The sequence below is a fragment of the Pyrus communis genome, chromosome 7 (genome assembly GCF_963583255.1).
Source record: "Pyrus communis chromosome 7, drPyrComm1.1, whole genome shotgun sequence".
Taxonomy (NCBI): domain Eukaryota; kingdom Viridiplantae; phylum Streptophyta; class Magnoliopsida; order Rosales; family Rosaceae; genus Pyrus; species Pyrus communis.
In genome coordinates, this window is record NC_084809.1 from 26,471,129 (window position 1) to 26,494,636 (window position 23,508).

Consider the following 23,508-nt stretch of genomic DNA (forward strand, 5'->3'; position numbering starts at 1 on the left):
TTAGAAGTTGTGGACTCTTTTTTAAGATATAATCATGGTTTTTCATTCAAAATATTTATCTAATTATCTCTTTTTTATTTTTTTTTTGTACAAAATATTTTTGTCTCCCAAAATTAAAATATTATTTTATCTTCAAGATAACCAAAATGATGGATGTTGGATCTTTGTATTTTTTTTTAAATTATTATGTACACATTTTGTTGAGAGAATTATTATGTATACATTATTAGTACGTTTATTATTGGTTTTCATACGTTTATTTTGTTCATATTATCGGTTGGTATGTTTATTTTTGTACGTTTAGTTTTGTATATGTCGTTGATTGGTACGTTTAATTTTAGTGATTGGTACGTTTAATTTTAATTTTTGTTACGTTTGATTTTAATTTTTGGTACATATCATTGATTGATAACTTAATAATTCTCTCTCTTTGTTTGGGATTAATAATCGATTGATAACTTAATAATTATCCTCTTTGTTTTGGATTATAATTTTGTTGTCTGGCTGTAGCCATGCAGGGCTTACTGAAGAAGGACGAAGCTAATTTGATAAAATGAAGGTGGGTTATGGTGTGTCACCAACAGTTGAGCATTATGCTTGCTTGGTGGATGTCTTGGGTAGAGCCGGTAGAATTAATGAGGCCTTAGATGAAGTGGAAAGCATGCCGGCTCCAAGGCAATGTTTTTCTTGCGGAGCGTGCTGCAATGAAGTTGTTTGAGCTTGAACGAAACAATCCTGGGAACTATGTGATGCTCTCAAACATTTATGCAAATGCAGGGATGTGGGAGGGTGTGAAAAGGGTCAGGGAACTAATGAAGGCTAGGGGAATTAAAAGAGAGGCTGGATGCAGTTGGATACAAATAAAGAACAAAGTTCACACATTTGTAGCAGGTGGCGGTTTTGAATTTCGTGATTCAGCTGAGTTTAAAAACATTTGGAAAGATTTGATGGATGCTATGGAAGAGGTTGGTTACATCCCTGAGACCAGTGCTGTGCTACATGATGTAAATGAAGAAACGAAAGCAATGTGGGTTTGTGGATACAGTGAAAGAGTCGCACTTAAGTTCGCACTTGTCCACACTGCTGCAGCCTGCCTTAATACCAATTAGGATTCTAAAGAACTTACGCATTTGTGCAGATTGCCACTCCTGGATGAAAATAGTTTCATTGATTACAGGGAGAGAGATTGTTTTGAGAGACGCAAATCGCTTCCCCCATTTTAAAGGAGGATCATGTTCTTGTAATTAAGGACTACTGGTAACAATACAATTTTTTCTAGCTTTTTTCGAGGTTCTTTTTACAAGTAATCTTCATTTGAATTTCTGTTTAAATACTAATAGATGGAACCCCAGAAAATACGTAAGAATTATGAGTTCAAACCTACAAAGAGTTCTCAATGAAGAAGACGTTGGCGGAGATCATACTCTTTTAGAGTTGAAGCTGTGATAAAATTTCCCCCAACTTCTTCAGGAACTAAGTAGTCAGGGTCTTCAGAACTGTCTACATCTTCAGGTAAGTTGGTGTCAATCCACGAGGACCAGTTTAAATCACTATCTGCTTCCCATGACAACTTCTGGTTCCGTTGCATGCCATTAACCTTCTCAATCAATGTATGTAACAACTGATGGTTCAACACTTCATAGTCCCTGCATCGTTTAAAAGGCATGCTTTTAGATATAGAAATCAAATATTCATCTTTCAGCTAGAATTTCGAAGTTTCTGCATTTGTCATACCTGTATGTGAAAATTGCATATATTAGCTGAACTAAAGCAATGACTGCAAAGATTGACCGGAAAAGGTTTATTTTCCATGTTTGGTGTTCAATGTCACTCACTGTGAAGCGAATTATCGCTACTTCTATCAAGAATGTAGTACACAGCCCTGTAATATACAACAGTAGAATATAAGTTTAGTGAACACTGCAAACTCTGAGCATTTTTCCTTTTTTTGTAATGATATAGATTACGTACCAATATATAGCCATGGTCTCACTGTGTATGTTTGCTTTGTGCTTGTGAACATGTAGATAACAAAGATTGATATAGAGTAAATAAAGAAGGCTTTGATTATGCGCGACTCAAGCAACATAGCATTGTGCAAAGCAAAGAGTTTATCTAATGCAACGAACATGCTGGCTTGCTTTGATTCGAAAGATTCCTGTTTGCATAAAACCGAGAATCAATGAGACAATTACAAAAACCAGTCGAAGAAACCTCATTAAAAAGAAACTAAAAGCTAAACAAACCTGAGCTGCCAAGATAGACTTAGAATTTTCCATCAAATGATCGTGAACCCGCTGAAGTTGTTGTTGCTTCTGAAGAAGCTCTTCTTGTTGTCTATGGCCATATTCCGCTAATCGTTGAAGTGTACTCCTGCAGTTTGTTAATGTATTAGAGAAATTATACAGGTTCTCTGGACTTGGACAAAATTTTCATTGTTTTACCTGCTCTCTTCTAACGCTTCAGATTGAAATTTGGTTAAAAACTGAAGATCCTTGAGAGCGGTTGTCTGTCCATCTAGAAGCTGATGCTGCTTATCCAAAGAGAGCCCAGCCATATTCCCGATATCGTCAGCTTTGGATTGCAGATTTTCCATCCGAGATGACATTTCACCTCCAACTTTAATGATCTCCTTTTCGATTTCTAGAGCTTCATCTCTCAAGTTATCGATTTCTATACCCAATTGGCTGTATGAATCTTGCAGCACTGCCATCCCTTCGTTTAAATTTCTCTTCATTTCTACTTGACCTTCTTGTAGCTCTGACTGAGAAGCTTCGATTTTCTTGGATTGCTCGTAAACTGCTGCCGAATGCTTCAACACTATGCCTACATGATCTCCTACATTTTTTGCAGTTTCCGCCACTTGCTGCGTCCGAAGATCAATTGAATTCAAAGAGTCGTATATTTGATTTGAGCCCTGCAGCAGGTATTCTGCTTTCTCTTCAATTGTTTCCAACTTGCTCTCTGCATATTGTGCTGAGTTCTTAAGTTCATTCACTAATCTCTCTGTTTCATGCTTAAATACTCGAGCCCTGGCAACGACATGAAACAAAATTCATTTTAGTTTTTCTAAGACGAACATAAACATTTCATTCACTTTGCACAAAAATTATAATACTTAACTGTAACTGATGGCAGATGGAGTTGGTTTCAAGGTAGAATTCCAAATAGACCTTGTGCTCATTGTCATTCAAACTCTTGAGGCATTTTTGCATGGCAGATTTCGAGTCACACGAAGGAAAAGGAGGCCTGCCGGAATCCTTCTGAAAGCAATCACTGAGATGCCAAGCAAATCTTGACCGCTTGTCTTCAACAGCGAAAATCTCCGAGCACCCAGCAAAGAGATGTCGGTAAGCATTTTGCCAACAAGAGTCTGAACCTACCAGTTTCTTCTTAGCATTTTCGACAAGCCGGATTCCCTTCTGGTCATCAAGACCATCCATGGAGAATTTACCAACTGAACCACCGGAAGCGTCCTTCGTACCAGAAGGGTTTTCGCTCGAGTAGGTCTCGTCGGACGAGGAGAACCAACCCCATGAGTGACAGTCCAACGGAGTCGATATCAAAATCAGCAGAAGTAGAAGATTACTAAGATTCCCCATCTGAGGTAGGTATTTGAATTTTCGAGCAATTTTGTGAAACCTGCACTGCACAATTTTACGAGTTTATCTATTGCAATATAATATATATAATATTATCCATCCATAAGAATTGAAGCTTGGAGTTCAAGAAACGCAATTGAAAAGATTGCGACTTTTTTATTTGTTTAATTTATATGCAGGACTTTAGCCATCTGTGCCAAACAAAAAAACAGAATATGAAAATGACAAAGTAGAAAATGAATCCAAAAACGACATCTAATTTCTTTGAGACGAGTCTACATGGTTCATCACAAGTCACATGAATGCGTGATAGGTGATGTAAATTCATGAAAATATATCTTCGGTTGTATATAAAAAAATTTCGTAATTTATTTTGTAATCTTTTGTCGTATTCATCTTAAACTGTTTAGTAAGATCAGTATTTTTCTTTAAACAGTGAATTTTTGTAAACAAAAATAGTTACTGAATTTGATTAACCAAATCGTACAATCTAATCAAGTTTAAGGATTTAAAGATAAAAGATTATGCGAACAAAAGAAGTTAAAAATATGAAAAAGTACAAAGGGAAAGGAGAGGGGGGGTGACCTGACTGCCTGGGTGGGTTGGAGATTTCTTGTTTCCAAATTCCAATAGGGTCTCTGTGTCTGTCTCCACAAATCGCAATCTAATAATTTATAGGAAAAAAAAAAAAAAAAAAAATCACAGACGTAACCTTTGATATAAAAGGAAGGAGCTAACCGGTGCGTTTTGTTTAATAAGGCGCGTAATGGTTCATATTCGTCTTCTCCTCTCCCGCGGAAGCATTTAAACAGGCCACTTCGGGTTTGCTAAATCCTTAATTGGGCCAATCAGCCACACTTCTAAATTATAATTGCTGGCCCACTTTTATTTATTATTTATTTTTTACTTCATTATTTTGTTATTTATTTTTCTATTATTAATCTCTACATATAAAAGAAAAAGACCAATTTGATGAAACTATCTTAATATAAAAAAGTGATCCTCCTTCTTATAACAGTTAGAGAAGATAACTTAACTAAGAAGGAGCAAAATATAAATTAAGATATTAAAATCAAAACAATTCCCACATTGGAGTAGTTATTGGCATTTTTCAATGTTCTAAAGGGTCGCACTTAGGTGCTAGGTTGGTCGTTGCCATGATTAATTTTTAGATGTTTAAAAAATATAAAAGGAGTCATTTAGTACTACAGTCTAGTTGTGTTCCTCTTCGTTTGTAAGTAAGAGGTCTTAGGTTTGATTCTCACCAAAGGCGAATTTGAACCACATTATTGTTAGCCCATTGTGAGGCTTAACCTATTCCTCCACTCCCTTAGTATAGATAATATCATTTGTTCAAAAAAAAAATGTAAAGGTGCTTAGGCCTTCTAGGAGCCTGCTTGGCCCGAAGATAATTGGATAGAAAACGATAACATCAATTTTGCATCTTATGTTTTTAATAAATTGTAAGAAACTTGTCGGAGATGGACGAACATTCATTATATACTTGTTCCCATATCTTCTGGAACTTGATATGTATCATTCTATTTTTCAATTTAAGTTTTCTAATACAATTTTTTTAAGTATAAATAACACTCATTTCTATAATAAATTTAATTAAAGTAAAAACCGCTTGGGATCCTTGTGTATATTTAAACTAACCTAAATAATAGATTAATTTAAACCAAATTAGCGCACAAATCAATTGTAGAAATATATGCAATTACGAGGTCAATCCCACAAAGATTGCGTTTAATACCAATTCAGCCAGTTGATTTCGTGAAACTTAACTAGGAAACGAATGATTGGTGAATTGATTATGAAAAATAATTAAAACTCCAACTTAAAATTAAACCAAAAATATGAACAATGAAAACGCACAACGAATGAAAGTTTAAAAGAAATTAATGTGATGAAAGCCTAAGGTCATGAATCCACCAATAACAATCCTATTTCCTTTTCTTCAAGCCGATTACTCTCCAATAACCATGCCAATATTTAAGGTTGTTCTTTCTAAAATATGAATTAATCCGTAGTTAGGCATCAACTCATGTGTCTATACGTGATAACTATATCATATTGGTTAGGCATACAGTTAAACACATACAAACCCATTAAGCACTGAAGAATTATGTCAACCAAGTAGGACTAGTTTGATATTGGTCATCCTCACTAGTTTTATCTTGTCACATCCCAGCCCGGGGCAGATCACTTCCCGGGCCCGCTCCACCACCGTAGCACGATATTGTCCGCTTTGGGCCCCGACCACGCCCTCACGGTTTTGTTTCTGGGAACTCACACAAGAACTTCCCGATGGGTCACCCATCCTGGGAATGCTCTCGCGCGCTACTCGCTTAACTTCGGAGTTCCTACGGAACCCGAAGCCAGTGAGCTCCCAAAAGGCCTCGTGCTAGGTAGGGATGGGAATATACATTTAAGGATCACTCCCCTGGGCGATGTGGGATGTTACATATCTACTCTTCTTAATCTTAGTTCCAATAAACCTAATTGATTGGTCATCCTCTTAGATTTATCTAATTATCTAGAAACAAGTTCACAATGATGGTCAGTCACAAGAACGTTTGAAACTAGAATAGATTAAGCACAAAGATTAAGAACTAAACATGGCATATAATCAGATAATAATCAACAAGATACTTCGGGAATAATCATGTCATGGCTTCATCATAAACCTTAGAAAAGTAATTTAGTTACACAGTCATAATAAAAATCACAAAAGAAATCATGGAAAAAGATTAAACCCGGAAAAGAATGGTAAAACACGCTAAGCTTTTCTCCTTCACTTCGAAGAATCCTCTGTATTCCGTTCTTGCCCTAAGATGGCATAAGTCACTCTATTTATTCTAATAAAATCCTATAAAGTCTGAAAAAAAAAAAAAAAAAAAAAAAAAAAAAAAAAAAAAAAAAAAAAAAAAACTCTCTTAAAAGAGAACAAATTCCTAAATAATCAATGAGAGAAACTAGGAAAGAATCCTTCTTGACTTGGGAAACACAGCATCTGACTTGCATGCCAAATTTGAGGTTGATTTCTTTTTTGGAAAATTCTGTAAAAATATAGGAAATGTGGATTTATCTCTTAACTTTCCAAGAATATATCGCACGCCAATAGGAAAAATCGGGAAAGCCTCCAAATCTTTATTATCCTACAGCTGTGCAATTCTGACGAGAAAGTTACTTCTGCAGGATTAACTTTGAAAACTGGAACGTTTGGCTCCACGAAAAATTATGAAATTTGGATACAATGATCTTCCACCTCTTAGTTTCCTTCTCCAATTGACCTGGCATCAAAACTCCTCCGAAAAGTCGAATTAGCATAAAAAACGTCCTGCATGCGCAAATTGACTAAAACAGAGAAAATGAAAGTAATAAGGCTCTTTTAAGACCAATTCTTTAACAAAACTTAGGGATAATTAAAATGAAAATGTGATAAATAATGCACCTATCAGATCCCGTGTAGGGCTCGCCTAGTCCCTAGGCGCTAGGCCCCTACCCGTCTAGCGTCTTTTAGACTTGATGGTGTGGCAATTGGATTAATTACTATGTAAATCTTGAATTTTTCGGATTACCATGTTACTTATTTTATGCTATTTTATATTTTGATATAACGATATAGGAGAGCAATTTGGGTTAAACCATATAATATGTTAATTATAATTTAGTATCATGCCAAACCTGAGACCTCTCACTTATATAAAGATAAATACCACTAGATCCATTGTAGTGCCAATGACAAACTCGACTTACATATTTAGTTGGATGCCTAGTGCGTATTTACAACCCATACTATTCAAAGTCGGGCCTCATTATGAGCAGAGCGTATATGTTAAACTATTTGTTCAATGACTTATAGCTGAAGTAGTGAACATTTAAAATCAAATTGTCTCCATAAGTGAAGTAAAATGCTCTTATAATGAAAATTATAGTTATGCTTGTTATAGATGAATTTAAATATTGATATATGATCTTTCATTGAGGACTTAGAAAATGAACAGTTCAAATTAGGAAATTAGATTAAATAGATCGTTCAAACAAATGGTTAGCGTTGTATTAACTTCAAAATAGGAGATTAGATTGTATGGAGCATTCAAACGAGTGGCTAGTAATGTATTAATTTATTCGTTAGAGCTTCAGCGTTAGTGTACTAGTACCATAGCAAACTAGAACAATTTATATCAAATCAAAGCGAAGGAGCTCTGAAATAGCCTCATAGCCATACAGCTCTTATACAATTTGAAAAGGTAAAAAGCACCAGTAAGAAGAAAGTGAAAATGGCAGTCATATGGCTCACGTGTATCTCACCATACAAACTAAGAGCAACAAACATAAATGCCGATGCTTTTCCATGTCCTTCGGGAACCAACCCTTTCATAGCTTCAGTGTGAGATCTGGTGCAGAGTTGTCTATGACGTCCACGGGCGGTGTCACCTCTGCAAAATTCAAATTTGAACTTTCATGAGTCAGTACAAAACTTGGGTGAGTAGAGTTACTTGTCTCCGCAGCGCTAGCCTGGCGGAAACTACCAGGCCATAACAGCTCCGCCCCATCATCCACGAAGAAAATTGGTACCCCCATGTACCCGTGTTCAGATCGTGCACCGCTCCCAATCTCGGCAGGCCTCACTGGCGGTGCAAACCCTTGATGCACTGATGAGTGTGCTCTGATACCTAGTGATCTGAATGAAGATCCGTGAAGAGGCAAAGATGCCGGACTTGCATAGCTCTCGGAGAAAATACTCATTCTCATAGCGCGTTTTGCCAGCGTCCTTTCTTTCTTGTGTGCATTTTGGTGTCCACCAAGCGCCTGTGAGCTCAAGAATTTGCATTGACAGTAATTGCAAGAAAAAAGTCTTGGACCGGGTGATGTTATGTTCTGAGATGCAGGTTCATTGCTGCTCTCATTCGTGCTCGACAATGAGAGTCCTGTCGAATCCCTTCCCCCTAAGTCCTCTTTATTGAAGCTAAGTGTCAAATCAAGGGAAACTGCAGGACCCAATCCTTGATGAGCTGCATTGAGATTTGAAAAATGGAAAGAGTTAGCCACGCTGTCTTTGGAGGTATTAGCAGATGTATCTTGGATGGAGATGTTAGAAGCAACTTGGCTACTAATATCAGAGTCATTTGCCGATGAGGCTTCCACTTCAAGGTCAATATATGTGTTCATGATTTGCTGTCGTTGAGGGGGGGATAGTTTACATATCAGACTTGAAATAACCGGATTGAGCTGGTCCAGTAAGGACTAGCTGATCTTATACATCCTGCATTTTCGGAAACAAAGAATGCTCAAATGTTAGAGGTAATGCTCACTCTCCTTTACCTGAATGGAATGCAAGATCGTGAATATAGCAGTGTAAATTTATTAATTATTTATCCATCAGAACTACTGTTTTTTTTTGTTTTGATCGATTGCAGTTTCACTTGGTATGAATTTTAAGGAAACATAGTTTGAAAGGTGAGCATCGAATCTCCGGAGCAGAGAGGGGAAACATAGTTGATTTCTTAACGAACTAAGTCATATAATGCTAGAAGAACAAAACATGGTCATTTAACTGCGTTTAAGCAACGTCCCTTGTTATCTGAAATCATGTTATAATGCAACCTAGGAATTTCATGTCAAAAGCACAAATCCTCTGTTTAATCCTTGCATATTTCCTGTACAATTTTAATCTTGAATAGAAAAATGAAATAAAATATGTATAGAAATCATGTTCTTTAGACCAACCAAAATTCTGATGCTATTTAAAAAAAAAAAAAAAAAAAAAAACCTTGGAAATCAAGGAGATGCAGGAAAATTTATCAGAAGACTAAAAGTTACCAATATAGATGTAATCCTGAATCCAATAAAAAATCCAAAGTAGCCCAGGATATCATTGTTATCAAGATTTCAGAGAGACATACCATTATGGTACAATACTAATCACATCGATAATGTCTCCAACTAGCACATTATTACCACGTGCATATTGTGCCGGCAATTTTGAAATTTTTGTCAATTCTTCGATGTGGAATTATTTACATTATTCAACAATCACAAAACCAGGCAAGACCACAAATCAGCATTGATACACCATAAAAGACTAGATCAACTGGTGATATTTGTATGCAATCAATCACAAATATATAAACAAGAACATGCAGAAAACGAAGGGCAAAGAAAAGTATACCATTTATCTGGTTGAAGACCAAGTACAATTGGCTAGCTCTTGGATTCCATAGTATTGCAATGCTTGAATTAGCAGACATCTGCCAGTTGAGTGTTTCTTGTCATAGAATTGCAGTTGAACATCTCAAGACAAAGAACAGGCTTGTGGGTTGCTATCTTTTGATAAAAAAGAGTGGTGGGTGAGATCATGAAACTGAGAACAAACAAACAGTTCACTTAAAAATACAAAAGAAAGTGGAAGAAAGTGGAAGAAAGAGGAAAAGTAGTGAGAATTTGATGATAAATTATGGGAAAGCAAAAGCTAGGAATAGAAGAGTGGTGGTGGTGGGGCTTTGGGGGACAGTGATGGGAAGTCAGAGAGAGTACTCAGAGGAAAAAGGTTAATTGTTGTTGGGAAAAAATTTAGAAAGAAAAGGGAAGAATATTATGACATACTACTACTGCTAGTAGCTGCTACTAGTACCATTTATCTTTAGTCCTTCTCGAGAAAATAATTTACGTAGAACGAGATCATTGTATAATATTTTTATGTAATAATGTATTATTATTTTGTAGTAAAATTATATATGGTTATATAGTATTAAATCGAAATTTCATATAATAATAAACTCGTTTTATGTAATTTCTTCTCATCTCTCAACCATTCTATTTTAATAGGAACAACGGCTTTTGTTGATTGTTGGGCCCCTGTTACACAGACAACTACCTCTACAACCATGTAGTACAACAATTACATCCAGAGACAGAGAGAGAGAAGCATCGCCAAGAGCCAAGCCAATTGCAAACAAAGCTAGTCCCACGCTGAGTTTCTATATCTTTCACTCCCACTTTTCAAGTGTTTGATTTGAGATTACTCCATCATGCATGGGTCCGGTCTCCTTTCATTCATCACATTCACTGTGCACGTCCGGCCTAACATCAAACCATATTTCCTGAATAACTCGGAACTCAAGTAATTAAAAGTGTGTATTTTTTCACGTGAAAGCTACTCTTTCTTTGCTAGGGCGTGAACGTATGCAGTGATCACATAAAACTAAATATGTCAATATTTGTAATATAAAAAATTTCCAACAACTTCACACACTAAAATTTCAAGAGAATTCAATTTAGGTATTGCCATTACCTCATATTGATTAATCAATTATGCATCAAATAATTTCTTTTATTATTGTTTTATTCATGATATGTTAGATGTGCAACATCTCCTTGGCTATTAGCCATCGTTTCACTAGAATACAACACTCCACCATTGTTTCAAATCTCAGTCAAATTACAGGGTAACTAGAAAGCTACATTCGTTAATACAATGATGTTGATCAATTATTAGTTTCTTTTTTATTATTTATTACAAATATTTAGATACAATTATATATATATATATATATATATATTTGGTAACATTAGATAAAATTATATATTTTATGAACGAATTATGAATCAGTATTAGAAAATTCTAAATTTACTTTTGTTAGAGAGAAATGGTTCTATTGGTGATTGTTTTCACATTAATAGAAGAAAAGAAGGTTGAGGCTGGGTTGTGGTTACCCATTTGTCCAGCGGTTGTATTGCAATCAATTATTTCAGGCTTGTTTGAAAGTTCTTTAAAAATGACTGAAAGTATTTTTGATAAAAATATTTTGTAACCAATTCTTAGTAAAACACAAGTGAACCTTGGAAAAATATTTTTAGTATTTCCTGATGCTTCTTCCAGAAAATACTAAAAATGTTTTTAGAATCTAAAATTGACACACCCCAGCCCGGGGCGAATCACTTCCTGGACCCGCTTCACCACCGTAGCACGATATTGTCCGCTTTGGATTTACCATTCCCTCACAGTTTTGTTTTTGGGAACTCACGAGCAACTTCCCAGTGGGTCACCCATCCTGGGATTGCTCTAGCCCTCTTTTCGCTTAACTTCAGAGTTCCTACGGAACCCGAAGCCAGTGAGCTCCCAAAAGGCCTCGTGCTAGGTAGGGATGGGAATATACATATAAGGATCACTCCTCTGGGCAATGTGGGATGTCACAATCCACCCCTCTTAGGGGCCCGACGTCCTCGTCGGCACACACGCGACCAGGGTTAGGCTCTGATACCAAACCGACACACCCCGGCCCGAGGCGGATCACTTCCCGGGCCCGCTCCACCACCGTAGCACGATATTGTCCACTTTGGGCTTACCATTCCCTCACGGTTTTGTTTTTGGGAACCCACGAGCAACTTCCCAGTGGGTCACCCATCCTATGATTGCTTTAGCCCTCTTCTCGCTTAACTTCAGAGTTCCTACGGAACCCGAAGCTAGTGAGCTCCCAAAAGGCCTCGTGCTAGGTAGGGATGAGAATATACATATAAGGATCACTTCCCTGGGCAATGTGGGATGTCACAAAAATATTTTTTTATAAAGCATTTTTAATCATTTTAAAAACGTTTTCAAACAAACCCTTAATGGATGGACATGGATAAATCCATTTATATAAAAGTAGGTAGCGAGTTATTTATGATTTGTTTATTCTTATTTTTATTTGACATGACTAGGTCCACATCCAGCTGGTTTTGCCCAGTGACCACCCCGCCTTAAAGTTTGTGATGTGATATCCACACATGCTTTTTATTTCTTCCACATTTTTTTGGTTTTTAACCGTCTGATCGAACGAATTGAAGAAGATCAACAGATATAAATTAATAAGAGTATGTGAGATGTAAAAAGAGATGTTTGGATAGCACATCCCTAAAGTTTCATTTGTTTCACAGGAATTAGTCTATTATCCATATATCTACTTTTACTTTCCACACACTTTTTAAAAAAATTTATCTATTGATTTTTTTCGATTTTTTCCATCAACGACAAAACATTAAAAAGACATGTGACAGTTAATAATAGATATTTAAATAGAAGTTTTAATGAAAAGATTACGGTATTGTTCACTTTAACGAAAAATCACATTTTTACACTAAAAAATCAAACTTGATACTATTCACTTTACTTTTTATTTTGTTCTTATCATTAAAACTCAAAATTTTCAAACTCGTTTTATTAGTTTTTCTTATTTAAATAGCACTTTCTTTGTTTCACGAAATAACAACAATAATTCTCAAAAGAAAGAAAGAAGAACATGTGTGACAACGTGGGACTATGCATGGATACTGCAAAAGAACAAAAAAAGTGTAGAGAACTAAACTCTTGAGTTATCTGTATCCTCGAGTGCTCGACTAGGATAGCGACATACCTATAACTAGCTAGGTAGTAGGTAATACATGACCAGCATGTTCAATATTTTATTTTCCGATAAGTAAAGTATTGTAAAGCCATGAAAAGTGGAGGAATCCAACGATGGGTTTTTGACATATTACATGCTCACGTGACCTTGAGTTTGTGTAATGGAACTCTATTGTTTTGCACCCCAGAGAAGATATGAAATGATGAATCATGGCTGAGATAAAACAATGAAATAGCAAAGTCCTTTCTTTTTATATTCCCAACACACGCATCTTTATGTGTTGTGAATTTTTAAGCTTATCATGTGGATAACATAATTCAAGTGACGTTAAACACGTTTAATTGTTGAGTTTTACACACGAGACAACATGTTCTGATAACATGAAGAAAGTTGAAGTTTCATCGTAATATCAAATAGCAACATGGAAAGTAATGCAACTATTTTTAAGTGCATACAGATCTCTCCTTTCCTTGATGTGGATTCATACTCTCAACATAAAGCCATAATAATAGGGTAGTGTTATCCACACACTCGTTCACTCCTCTTAATTTTCGACCGTAATAGATTGACAGCAATCAATGACGAAAAATTAATAAAGGTACGTGAGAGATAATAGCGAGTTTTTGAATAGCACAAACTATCCTAATAATATTAAAATTGGAAAGAGCCAGTTCTTTCATTTTCATCTTCACTTCCATGTTGATAAAGTCCTCAAATCTGTTTCGTAAGTGTTTTCAGCTATTAGTTAAAAATAAATAAAAACCAAGTTAAAACTAATTTTTTTTTTTTGAGTACTAAAAAATTAGCTTGTTTTAGGAATGAAAAATAAAAATTAAAAACAGCTACTATTCAAGAAATTGAAAATTGAAATGATTATCAAATGAAGCATAATTTTTTCATTGATTTTAGCATGCCACTTGCAGTGTAAAAGAACATGAAGATGGACTCGGCCTATGTTTAAGCAATAAATATTAGATAACAAATGAAAACTACATACATCACTAGCTTGATTTATAAAATTTTGTTGAAAACAAAGTATGACCACCCTAACAATCTTATATGTTTTAATCTTAACAACTTGCGACGATTCTATTAAAACCATTAGCTCCAAAAGCTTAAACTATGAGGGATGCACTAATAATCAAGGTTCTAAAAAATGCTAGGCGCTAGGTGCTAGTTGGGCTGCAAGCTGGGGCCTAGTGCTTAGACGGCTAGGCGGCCTAGACGGATTTACATAAATTTATAATATATATTATAAAATATAAGTATATGTGTATAATTTGAGGACTTTTTTATTTTGTTAATTTTGTAACATTTACTTACCCCATATATATTAATCATGGTTGGACTTTGTTTTTAATTGGAAAAACAATTGGACCAGGTTTCCCTCATTAAAAATATATTTATTTTAATCATAAAAAATCACACACATGGCAAAGTCAAGCAAAAATTCCTCTTCCTACATAAATTTTCACTATTCCCGTGAGCCCATGACGCAAAAACCCAAAACCACTCTCTCTCCTCTCTCTTGCTCCCTCTCTTTTCCAGAAAACTCTAGCAAGCAGCCATAGTTTCCGATGCAGGTGCAGATGCCAAATGCGAGGTGCGAGATGCGATGCAGGTGTTGGAAACTTGGAGTTGCAGATGCTACGAGAGTTCGAGGCAAGAGAGTTGCAGTCTTGCAGAGCCTTCGGTGGTGGTGAGAGTTGTATAGCACCTTGTGTGATGGCAAGAATTTCAAACCGCCTAGCGAGTGCCTAGGCGGCCGCCCAAGTCCCCACCAATTTTTTAAACAATTTTCCCCAAATCGCAACGGGCTTCCACCGCTGAACACCTAGACAGCTGCCTTAAGCGTTTTTTAGAACACTGCTAATAATATCTACAAAGCTCCCACCCACCCCAAAAGCTTTAATTTTAATAACATAAATATGTTGCATATATGTCCAAATAATTTAAGATCCGATGTAAAGTTGTATTACTGAAATGAATTTATCTTTAGTTAATCTTCTAAACTTCAAATTCGGATACAAACCTTTCACTTGTGTATGTTACTCCATGTATCTACTAACCATTCACCGGTATTAATTCCAATATAATCACTTAGGTCGAATACCCCCCATATCGTAGGCGGCACAATCAATCTCGAAGTTTAAGGAATAAATTTGTAACTCGTAAAAAATAGATATTACACGTCCCGACTTAGAATGTCCACCTGGACTTCAAATCGAGTTGTGCTGACGACACATGTAGGGTGACAAAGCCATAAAGTGTAGTGAGGGGGAAAATGTGAATAAATTTAAACCTAAAGTGCCTAAATGGAAGAGTGCGCATGTGAGCAGGATTGAACCCAATTCACACGTGATGTTAGAGCATAAGTAAAGTAAAGTACAGTAAAAGTAGAATGAGAATTATACAATCGAAGGTAATCTCCAATTCCAACATTTGCCAAGAATCCTTGTCGATATAGAAGCTCTGCTACTAAAACTTGGAGGGGGGAAAATAAGGGTTGGTGGGTCTAAAAATAAAGCTTTGTAAAAACCTTTTCGAAAATGTATAAACCCTCGCCGTAAAACAAGTATAGTTTTCAATTTTAACATACTACGTATAGTATGAAAATACTTACCGTAGCCAGCAATACCTAAAAAATGCAATACATGAAAAGGACTAGGTGTAATAATGATTTACACTCTAGTACTACAATCACGTGAAGACTGGCTCTATGCGCATCACATACGAGTCCTAACTGCCTATAGCAATCTAGGATAGGACAGGTACCTACAATGGATCCAAAATGGGCATGCGGTGCGAAATGAACATACATGTGAAGCTTGGCTCTAGCCTCGGCGAGTACAAACACCTCTGTAGCACACGATGAGCAGAAGACGTAAGTATGGTCATGCCACAATAATTTGTTAATTATAGGCAACATAATACTATTCATAGCCGTAAATCTAATTAAGGCATCCAGTAGGATTATTTCATAATTTCGTAATTTCCGTTATTTCGCTAATTATTATAAACGTTAATTTAATCTAGGCATAACGTAGAAAAATTCTTTATTAAATATATAAATGGAAACTAAATAAATATTTAACATTTAAAAGCAAAGATCCACTCACAAATCATGTTGTCGAGTCAAACCCGCCTTGCGGGCATCGAAGATTATTGCGATGCATTTCACCTAGAAATGAAACCATTTACGTATAAGATTATTGCGGGCATCGAAGATTATTGCTAGGGAATCTTATGATCATCTTCTTCTGCATTGTCCTCAAACAGTTGCTTTATGGAAATGGATTTTCATTCTTTTTGGCAAGCCTTATGATCCTTGGCAATGCATTAAAGATATTGTTTTATGGTTCTTTGGTCTCATCTTTCCCCACATCTGTTCGGAAACTCTGGTTCTTGGTTATTTACAGTTTCTTTTGTTGGCTTTGGCACGAAAGGAACAAGACCAGGTTTAAGAACAAAAGTTTTAGTATTGTCGAGTCCCAACATTATCCTTTACGACATTGGAGGGAATCAACTTCTATTTGTTTTTCTTCTTTCACTGGTTGTGTATCTATTCCCATATTCTCCATGTTAAAAATTTCATCCCTCTTTTTGGATGCTCTTAGTTTTGTGCCTGTGTTTTGGCATTCGCCTCCTGTTGGGTGGATGGTCATGTGGGTAGTGGTGGTGCTTTTCGTGACTCCAGTGGTCTTTTTTGAGGAGCATTTGCCTCCTCGTCTTCTTATCCAAGTGCAGTTGGTGCAGAGATTGTGGCTGTCATCGAGGCAATTCAGATTGCATGGGATAAAGAATGGCATAACATTTGGTTAGAGACATATTCTATGCATATCATCAACCTACTATCAGCTCACTCCATGGATGTTCCATGGTTTCTTAAAGTTTCTTGGGCAAATTATTTATGGCATATTGCTCGCTTATATTTGCGTTTTTCACATATTTTCAGGGAAGGGAATTGTTTGGTTGATGCTTTTGCTAATTTTGGTGCAATGAATAATAGCTTTACGTGGTGGGACTTGGTACTCAATTTTGCTGATGCGTCTTATAGAAGAGACTGTGTCGGGCTTCCATTCTTCCGTTCGAGCTCATGAGGAGCAAATTGTTGCTATCGAAGAGGATTTCGGGAATGAAATATGAGCAACTGAATTATGAGAAATCAACTTCAGGTGACTAAAGCTAAGCAATCTTAAACTAGTCCATATCATTTTCGTTAATTGTTTTTAGTGGGTATTGGCCTAGTCCCCCCGTTTGTTTTACTTTTCCTTTTTTCTTCTTATTATTAATAACATCGTGTGGAGGGGGGATAGATGGGGGTTTTCTAGGTGCAACGATCCTTTCTCCTTTACGAGAGGGTTAGTGCCTCGCACGCGACTGTTGACGAAGAGCTAATCTCGCCTAATCCGTCTCTACAAAACAAAAAAAACAAAAAAAAAAAAGCAAAAAACCATTTACGTAAATATATAACGTACTAACTTAAATTCACGTATTCTTACAAAGTATGGCTAATAAAGGAACTATTTTAAATTGATCGAATTTCAAAAAACGAAGGGCAGATTCGGATTCGGCACGTCGAGAAACGTAAGGAGAGACTTTGGGTTCCTCTACGCACCGCCACAAGGTGGTTGCACTGGCCACCACAAGCCACTCGTTGTGGCTTCCCCATGCGCGCCCACGTGCCTGCGAGTACGTTAGTACTCACCTTGCTTACGAAGGTCTGCATATTTGTAGGTTTTCATCCAACTTTCAGAGTTCCGTTTGAGCTCATTTATCAGCCAAAATGATTTATTCAAGAACCAAATAAAAGTTAGGAATGTGATGAACAGAGCTATACCAATTTAAGGCTAAGGCAGGGTCGGCGTTGATTGAAAAAATAGCTTGAATGTGGCTTGATGGCTATAGTTCTCATCATAATTTGGGGAGAAATTTTCCCCTCGCTGTTTCTGTCATAAAACCAATGTTCTAAAAAAGGGTCTAGGCGCTGGGCGATGGTGACCCAAGATGTTTTCTTACAAATCGGTTAGAAAAATTGGTTGGGCTCTAGGTGGTGCCAAGCAGCTAGGAAGGTGGGTCTTTTTTTTTCTTTTTTTTTGAAATTAAAAAAATAATTCTATCTACATTATTATATTTCTTTATTTTCCTCCTATTTTTCATTTTATGTGGTTTTAAATTGTGAACTTATTGTACATGTATCATCCTACAATACTCCTCACTATGGTTCTATGACATATATGCTTAATGTGTTTTTAAATTTTGGACTTGTTGGATACTCTTTTTTGCATTTTATTATTATTTTATTATCTTATCCATAAATTTCATACAAGTTTAATTTTTGGGTAAATTACACTTTCATACCTCAGGTTTGGGGTCTCTATTTCAATTCCTTACAACATCTTCAAAACATTTCAATTTCATACCTTAAGTACTATTTTATTTTAAAATAATACATCCGTTACATTTTTCATCAATTGATCTGTTAAGTGCTGATGTGGCTGCCAACGTGACACACCACGTGGCAAACAAACCCAGAAACCTTAAACCCTCTCACCCCCACCCCCCTTCCCCCCGACCCACCTCCCTCTCATCCACTCTCTTCACCTCCCCTCCTATCAAGAAACCCAGCAAACCCCCACCTTCCCCAAGCCTTTTCTCTTCTTCACCCCTACCCTTCATTCTCTCATTTGCAACCCTACTCACCCTTAGCAAACCTAACTCCATCCAGACCACCACCAACTAAGCACCAAAAAAATTCAAAATTTGAAGGATAAAATTAAATGCATACCTCATTGTCGGAGCCGATCAACTTGCGGACGAGCAGTGTGACATCCCACAACGCCCAGGGGAGTGATCCTTAAATGTATATTCCCATCTTTACCTTGCACGAGGCCTTTTGAGAGCTCACTGGATTCGAGTTCCGTAGGAACTTCGAAGTTAAGCGAGAAGGGGGCTAGAACAATCACATGATGGGTGACCCACTGGGAAGTTGCTCGTGAGTTCCCAAAAACAAAACCGTGAGGGAATAGTAAGCCCAAAGCGGACAATATCGTGCTACGGTAGTGAAGTCGGGCCTGGGAAATGATCCGCCTTGGGCCGGGATGTGACAATTTGGTATCAGAGCCTAACCCTGGCCGTGGTGTGCCGACGAGGACGTCGGGCCCCTAAGGGGGGTGGATTGTGACATCCAACAATGCCCAGGGGTGTGATCCTTAAATGTATATTCTCATCTTTACCTTACACGAGACCTTTTGGGAACTCACTGGCTTCGGGTTCCGTAGGAACTCCGAAGTTAAGCGAGAAGGGGGCTAGAGCAAACCTATAATGGGTGACCCATTGGGAAATTACTCATGAGTTCCCAAAAACAAAACCGTGAGGGAATAATAAGCCCAAAGCGGACAATATCGTGCTACGGTAGTGGAGTCAGGCCCGGGAAGTGGTCCCGCCCAGGCGGGGATGTGACAAGCAGGGCACGGATGGGGGAAGGAGAAGAGGATAGGTGTTGCAGATGAAAGGAGGGTAAGGGTCGGGTTCTGGGCGAGGTGGGTCGCCTGGGTCGGGATCTGGGTTCTGGGCGAGGTCGGACGCAGAGAGTTAGGTCGCCGGAGGGGGGAAGCAAGGTGAGGTCTCTGGAGGGGGGAAGGGGGGAAAGTGGGTGAGGTCGCAGTGGAGGTGGGGGGTGAAGCAGGGTGAGGTAGCGGAGGGGGGGAGACGTCAAGGTAGGTCGCGCCGTGGGGGGTATAGGCAGAAGGAGGGTCAGGGTTCTAGCTCAGGAAGGGGGAAGACGAATTGGGCGGGTGTGGGTGGGGAGAAAGGGTTATGGGTTTATGGAGGGTGGTTGCGGGGAGATGGGATGGGGTCTATTTCATTTTTTTTTTTTTTTTTTGAGAAAATTCAGGTTTAAAAAAAAAAAAAAAAAATTTGTTTGCCACGTGGTAGACATTTGGTAGCCACGTGACATATATGTGGCAGCCACGTCAGCATTTAACAGATCAATAGATGGAAAATGTAACGGAGGTATTATTTTGAAATAAAATAGTACTTAAGGTGTGAAAGTGAAATGTTTTAAAGATGTTGTCAGGAATTGAAATAGACCCCCAAATCTGAGGTATGAAAGTGTAATTTACCCTTAATTTTTTGTAAGTGTCAATATGCATTTATTTACAAGATATACAAGAAATTTACCGAAATCCGCCTAGGCGCTAGCTCGCCGCCCAACTAGCGCCTAGCGTTTTTTAGAACCTTGTATAAAACTAGTCCGAAACTCACTCATCAACTATAAAAGTCAATTCAAATGATGAGAGGAGATCATTCGAAGCATTTTTAGCACTCACCTTCACTGAAAACGATAAGATCCACGTCGGGAAATCTCCACTGTGATGGAGCTCCATGATCAGAGAGTTATGTTGTTCGAATTTATAGGGCTAAACCTAGGGCCTAGGCTAGGTTTCAAGTGAGAGGATAACGTGGAAGTGGTGGTTCGGTCGTCATCCTCCATGGAAAATGGCCGTGGTTATCTAGGCATGTACCATGTTTACAGAGATGAGAAAGGCACAACAAAGAGGTTGAGGGAGAGAGATGTAGGACAAGAGACAGAGATGGACAAATATGGATGGTCTGGTGTGGTTTAGTAGTTCTTATGGAGTTCGCCCGAGAATACAGCGAGTGCTAGTGGTGCTCATTGCTCTTGTTTACACAAAGGGCAAGAAAGTTTGAGATGAGAGCTAAAGTGAGGTGAAAGAGAGGAGAGATCAAGTGAGATAGACAGGGAGGGTTTAAGGGAGTCCCAAAAATGTAAGGGAGGAACTACCACGTGGAAGTAAGGGAAGAAAGTGGGGTACAGGTCCCACCAGATAAAATTTTAAAAGTAAAAAAATAAAAATATGATATGTAATAGAAAATATTTGAAATTATGAATTTACTAAAATGCCCTTGAACTTTGTAAGTCTGTAGAATCTCCAACGTAACTCCAAATTTGATTCCGCTTACGCCTATACATTCATAGCGATGAGTCGTATAAGGATACGCTAAAAGAATGCTTCGTACATCTCACTATATGTTGGTCAACGAAAGTCAACATCCTCGTCTTTACGGGCATATTCGCCAATTCACCTTTTTCAAATCAATAAAATTATAAAATTAGGAAAGAGTTGTTACAAGATATAATTTCCATTCATGTGTTTATTAACGGCAAAAAAAAATAAGTACGATTTCTCATTTGCGTGTTTACGAACAACTAAAAAAAAATTTAAAAATTAAGTGGATCAATGAGAAAAACACTGAACGCGCTGTGACCAACTGTAGAGTTTGGGTCCGAGTCCAAGCACCGACTAATGGACATTTGACCAAAACCCCAGCACCAGCAGAGCTCAAAACAGCTGGGCAATCTTCTGCCGACTTAAATACAAACTATACTTCGGTCAAAAAAACAAAAATTACAAACTATACAAATGGCGACTGGACCCACACCCCATTCCTACCACCCAATCCACACCCCCCACCTGTCTCCTTTATACAATTTTTAATCATTCGATTCAACGTTCAACATTCAAATTCGTAACATTACAATAATAGTCCCGCTCCGCCTTTGAGTTTTGACCCCGCGTATGCGTATACAAATATATAAGCTCATCAAATTCCCACATTCCTCACAACCAAAACAACACAAATACTCAAAGCAAATTCTCATACATTTGTGATTTTTTCATTAATTCGAAGCAACAAACAATGATCATTTCTTGGAGAAGAAGGAAGGCCGGCCGTAAGACCGAAAACAAGAAGCAATTTTGTAATTTGGACATGGACGTGGAGGAGATCGCGATTCCGACGCATTTCCGGTGCCCGATTTCCCTCGACTTGATGAAAGATCCGGTGACACTTCCGACAGGAATGACGTACGACAGGTCGAGCATCGAGAAGTGGATCGAGACTGGCAACAGTACGTGTCCGGTGACTAATCAGGAACTCATGAGTTTTGACCAGATTCCGAACCATGCACTACGTCGGATGATCCAAGATTGGTGCGTGGAGAATAGGTCTTATGGTATCGAGCGGATTCCAACGCCGCGGATCCCTGTGATTCCCTACGAGGTTTCGAGGATTCGCGAGAGAGTCATGGGAGCAGCGCGGCGTTTGGATGAGAAGAAGTGTCGAGAACTGGTGGGGAAGATTAAAGCGTGGGGCAAGGAAAGCGAGAGGAACAAGAAGTGCATGGCGGAGAACGGAATTGGCGGCTGCTTATCAGCCGTGTTCGAGTCCTTTGCCAGCAGTTCAGCGGACGAATATGTTGAGATATTGGTGGAAATTTTAACTGTGCTACCGTGGATGTTTCCATTGGGTGAAGAAGACCAATCGAAGCTTGGATCTTCAGTGTGTTTGCGATCTTTCATGTCGTTTCTAGAGGGCAAAGATCTAACAGCACGGCAAAACACGGTTTTGGTACTTAGAAAGTTGTTTTCTTTGGATCAAAAGTATGTGGATGCTTTCGGGAAGATTGAAGGAGGCGTTGAAGCGATTTTTGGGATCATTGGAGAGCCTATTTGTCCTCAAGTGACTAAGGCTGCTCTGGCTTGTGTTCTTTTCATGATTTCATCACTGCCATCCGCAGAAACCAGTGATAAATACAGATCAAGATTTGTGGAATTGGGTTTGGTTTCTTTGCTACTAGAAACTCTTGTTGACGCAGAGAAAAGCGTTTCAGAGACAGCTTTGGGGGTTTTGGATGGTCTCTGTGATTGCAAACAAGGGAGAGAAGAGGCCCTCGAGAATGCTCTCACAATGCCTCTTTTGGTGAAGAAGATTTTGAGGATTTCGGAGTTGGGGACGGAGTTTTCGGTGTCTATAATCTGGAAGCTGTGCACCATTGAAACCCAGGAAAGCTTTTTGATTGAGGCGCTTCAAGTGGGCGCGTTTCAGAAGCTCTTGGTGCTCTTGCAGGTCGGGGTTTGTAATGGAATGAAGGACAAGGTTACTGATCTGCTGAAATTGTTCAATCTGCACATGAGTAAATTGGACTGTGTGGATTCATCCATGAATTTCAAGTACCTCAAGAGGTCATCTTTGAGTTAGAGAGAAAAGAAACTACATTTTTTGTTCTTTATATTATATTGTGTTCGAAATTCGTTTTGTACAAATAGAGATTTGTAAAGCAAAATACCAATTACTCAATTATATATCAGGTCAAAACCTGGAACAAACATTCATTCTGTGATATGTGTATTGTTTTTGGATCTAATTAGCGTAGCCAAATTGACTAAAACAGTTGCTCCTTATACGCACGCGAGTTTGAATCATTTTCACGAGTAAATTGTAATAAAGAGCATATTAAAATGAATGGGCATCCTCTCCGGATCCTCTTTGTGAGGTTCCATGAGATCCTTTAATCGTGTTCGTTCATTGTAAATCATGCGGTTAATTTTCATCAGTGTTCGTTCATTGTAAATCATGCGGTTAATTTTCATCAGGTACTACTTGTGTTTAATTTTAAATGATTTCTGATCGCATGATATATAATG

General features: G+C 37.9%; 3 protein-coding genes across 3 annotated transcripts; 1 reads left to right on the top strand and 2 right to left on the bottom strand.

Annotated features, from left to right (window-relative positions):
- Positions 1–1,393: 1,393 nt before the first annotated feature.
- LOC137738909 (protein GAMETE EXPRESSED 1-like) lies at positions 1,394–3,602 on the bottom strand. Its single transcript, XM_068478380.1, has 6 exons — positions 3,124–3,602; positions 2,445–3,032; positions 2,247–2,373; positions 1,972–2,158; positions 1,735–1,882; positions 1,394–1,646 (listed from the first exon to the last, which is right to left on the bottom strand). Exons 1-6 carry the CDS (start codon positions 3,600–3,602, stop codon positions 1,394–1,396), a joined length of 1,782 nt encoding a protein of 593 aa, XP_068334481.1.
- A 4,123-nt stretch (positions 3,603–7,725) lies between these two features.
- LOC137741165 (zinc finger protein 4-like) lies at positions 7,726–9,962 on the bottom strand. Its single transcript, XM_068480974.1, has 2 exons — positions 9,781–9,962; positions 7,726–8,874 (listed from the first exon to the last, which is right to left on the bottom strand). The coding sequence occupies exon 2, from the start codon at positions 8,778–8,780 to the stop codon at positions 7,986–7,988; it is 795 nt and encodes a 264-aa protein (XP_068337075.1). The 5' UTR covers positions 8,781–8,874; positions 9,781–9,962; the 3' UTR covers positions 7,726–7,985.
- Positions 9,963–21,654: 11,692 nt separating this feature from the next.
- Positions 21,655–23,291, top strand: LOC137741034 (U-box domain-containing protein 21-like). Its single transcript, XM_068480842.1, has one exon. The coding sequence runs from the start codon at positions 21,722–21,724 to the stop codon at positions 23,060–23,062; it is 1,341 nt and encodes a 446-aa protein (XP_068336943.1). The 5' UTR covers positions 21,655–21,721; the 3' UTR covers positions 23,063–23,291.
- The last annotated feature ends 217 nt before the right edge of the window (positions 23,292–23,508 follow it).